General features: G+C 46.5%; 1 protein-coding gene across 1 annotated transcript; it reads left to right on the top strand.

The window, feature by feature from the left end:
* Positions 1-1,668: 1,668 nt before the first annotated feature.
* On the top strand, positions 1,669-2,259 carry LOC124689961. The gene has a single exon (XM_047223410.1). It carries the CDS (start codon positions 1,669-1,671, stop codon positions 2,257-2,259), a length of 591 nt encoding a protein of 196 aa, XP_047079366.1.
* The last annotated feature ends 1,561 nt before the right edge of the window (positions 2,260-3,820 follow it).

Genomic DNA, 3,820 nt, shown 5'->3' with positions numbered 1-3,820 from the left:
AACCCGGTAGTGATCCAAATTCTCAACTTGTGATAATTAGGTGGTCCAAATTGAAATGAACTCAAGGGAAAAAAAATGATCAAACAATGTTGTCCTAAAAATGGCCGAATGATTTTCTAAAACAAAGTTAATTTGAGGCAATTCCACCTAGTATAAAACTAACAGTTACATTGAAACTGGATATGAAGAAAGAAGTTAACGAGAAGTGCACTTATGTTTAGAAACTTTTTGCACATGGGTTTGTTGCGCCGGCCTCTTACGTGTAGATTAACTTGGGTGTGCCTGGACCTTGCTTGCTTGTGCATCCGACGTGGATCATACGGAGCGCTCTTCTTTCGGCAAAACAGGTGTCCCTAGCCAATCCAAAGCAAGTTGAGATAACCTTGAGATAAGCAATAATTGGGGTTATCCTGGGCTTGCCACGTGCTAGCTCTGAGTGGATAAAAACACTTGTTGCTTTCCTACGATGGTTATGCACGTTTTCTCCTTGGGTTGTTTCTTTCTTTCGTTGTATGCCCGCTGTAGAGGATTTGGTTTTACTCGTGATGTTCAGTCTTTGAGCGCTGTCAAAATGAATATATGGAAATACCAGTTTTCTTCAAGAAGTTGCATGGGGTTTCTACTTTGGGGCAAGTGAGTTGACACTGGTATTATCAGAACTTGAATTGGAATTATTCGAACATGATTGAAGTAATATGTCAACCAATAGTATGCGCTACCATAGCAACACACAAGCCCATTGCTACTTTGTTTAGGTTCTGCTGCTGGCGGCAACATTCAACCAAAAGATGTTGGTTGATATATTAACCAACAATACGGATTTCACATATTTTAACACTTACGGGATACGACAACATGTTTGATGCCGGACCTTCATGACATCTTTGATGTTCGTGCGTTGAGCCGTCGTCGACTCAACTATTGGCATACTCAGCCAATGCACTATGATTCATGCATCCTTGAGTATTTTTTATCAGATTGTTGCACTAGCTAATTCAAACAAAAGTTCGAACTGATTGAAGAGGCTAATGCAGTATATTTGTATTGAACACTTTTTCTCAAGTCTAGGTTATTTTAGTCCTTAGCGTGGGTTCGATGTAGGCCGCATGATCTTTTTTCTTTGTTTTTAGTACTGCGTAAGCAGGATCTCGAATTGGAGACATCCTGACTCTGATACTATATAGAATAATTGTACTAGCCAAATCAACTAGAAGTTCCAACTAATGGAAGAAAGCTATGAAGTATATTTATATTCAACATTTTTCGCGCGCAGACATCCATAAAAAAACAAATCAGCTTTTGCACTGGTCTCCTTCCTTGACAGTAAGAAATGGCCTATAGTTGTTGAAACCCGAAAGTCCATCGTGTGATCGCTGCTGTCTTTTCCTTGGCGGGCAAACATGGATGATATGGAGCCCTGTTGCTCAATATCTGCTCGTGGAAGCTGGCGGTGTCCAATAATGCAAGGTCCAGTCCAATCCACCATCCCTTGCTTCCCTCTCCCTCTTCTCCGTTTGGACCGAGACCGGCACGCAGGCAACGACAGAGACTCCTTTAAATACCGGCCGGCATACCCTTGTTTATCCACCAAAGTCCGAGAGTGAGTGACAACATCAGCATTACACCATTACCGCGAAGCACAACCTACTCGACCAGCAATTTTGCAAAATGACCGGGACGGGCGTCGCCTCGAAAACAGCCGCTCAGCCCAAGAGCGCGGCGCGGCGGCTGTGGCGCCTGATGCGCGCGGTGCTCTACATGCTGCGCCGCGGCGTGCTACCTTCAGGCCGCAAGGTTGCCATGGACCTCTGCCTCTTCCTCCGCCGCGGGAAGCCCAGCGAGGTCGAGTACGCCTCCTTCTCCGCCAGCGTCGCCCAGCGCCGTGGCCGGAATCGCCGGCAAGGTGAAGACGAAGCCGCCAACGGCTACAACGCGGCCGACATCGCCAAGGTGTTTGAGATGCTCAACGACGGCGGAAGCCTCTTCGGCGACGATGACGCGCACGCGCTGTCGACGCCGTCACCCGGGCTGTGGAGTTCGCCCGCCGCCTTCGAGTTCGGGGGCAGCCCGCCGGCGAGGCAGCGCGTCACCGACTCGCCGTGCTCGGGCGAGCAGCAGGTGGACAGGAAGGCCGACGAATTCATCAGGAGGTTCTACGAGCAGCTGCGCGCGCAGAAGAGCGTCACTGCCACGCCGGAATACTACGCCGGCGCGTCGTGCGTCGAGCGCGCCCTAAGGCCGGTAGCCGCCGGCATTTAGAGGCTCGGTGTGCCTCAGTGCTCGTGGCGGCCACGTACGGGTCGCCCAGCAGGGTTTAGTTGGTTTCGTTGGTTGTCTTTTTTTTTTTTGCGACGAGTTTCGTTTCGTTGGTTGTCAAGTGTGTAAGGTAGAGCTGGTGGTACGTGTATACTACGTGATATGCCGCCACGCTGTCCGTGACGTGTCCTCATGTCGAATGTCCATGCAAACCACAATGTGGTATATCTGTTTGCCACATTGTGAGTCTGTCTTTTATGCCTTGAGCGTCGAGGCTTCAATAAAATTTCGTGGAGTAGTAAATTTCTATTCATTTTTGTATCACATAAAAGCATATACGAAGGCAAAGATGGTGACGAGCATTGTCGTCTGGCTAAGAAGTCCCTTGCATGCCATTGCCAAATTCGTTGCCAAGATAACGGTTTCGGGCAAGCGCCCTTCATGAAACGTCTTGTGTCCAATGCTGAGGGTTCAAGCATTAAGAAGCTAGATATCCATGATAGGGTTATGTTTGTGTGAAACCTTTTTTGCTGGAAATATTATAGATCCAACAAACCATGCTTGAATTTGAGATTATCGACATCAAGATATAGCGTTGTGAAACCTTTTTGCTGGAAATATTTTAGATCAAACACACCATGCTTGAATTTGAGATTATCGACATCAAGATAGCGTTTGATTTGGTTATGTGAATATTACATGTACCTCCTTAGAAATAATGACTTTTGTGGCAGCTGTGGGATCTCCTATCGACCCCATACTCTAGAGTGCTCCTTTGGTATGGTTTGTGATCTTGTAAAGCATTGTTGATGCCTCTTTCAAGGGTGTCCTTTATTGCCCCTCCTCTGTGTGTTGGCCATCGATTCTATTCACCTGATACCGAACAAGGCAACAACTCAAGCCTCCTTCACACCTTTAGAGGAAGATCTCTGATGGACCGTATTTATCTCCCCGCTGATTATGCAGATGTTGTTGTAGCCATTATCAAAGAGGATACTCTGAGCGTCTACCCTAGCATCTTTTAGTGAGGTGACCGGTGTGAGGATCTAGGATTACAAGACATCCAAAAATCATTCCCGACCACTACATCCACCTTCCTCGTGCATTACCTTGATCTTCCGCTTGTCGTCTCTTGGCCATGCACTAATGATAGATTTCTAGTATTTGCAAGATAAGATTGCCGACAAGTTGGCTACGGGAAGATGGAAGAATGTTCCCATGGTCCGTTGTATGGTCTTTGCTCTTGTATTCCTAACTTCGCAAGCCATTTGTGACCCCGGTTCCAATTATGTACAAAAATAGGTCATAAAAGTTATATCCACGCTTCTTCATACGTATTTACGAGCGTGGGGTGACAAGGTTTCTGGAGGATTTTTTTTTTTAAAATGGAGTGATTTGCCGCCTGACATGCTTAGATGGTCATGATATCTTTCACTTTCAAAACTTGTGTCTGCCTAGATGGGGGGCACTACTTAAAATCTTGGGCTGGCCTAAGGAATCCTTCTAATGATCAAGAAAATGATCTTTCTGGCTACCACCATGGTTACGGTTGGAGAATGCAAGA

This window comes from Lolium rigidum, chromosome 2, assembly GCF_022539505.1.
Source record: "Lolium rigidum isolate FL_2022 chromosome 2, APGP_CSIRO_Lrig_0.1, whole genome shotgun sequence".
NCBI classification, from domain to species: Eukaryota; Viridiplantae; Streptophyta; class Magnoliopsida; order Poales; family Poaceae; genus Lolium; species Lolium rigidum.
Note: the sequence above shows the minus strand (reverse complement) of the source record. Positions and strands in the feature narration are given on the sequence as shown.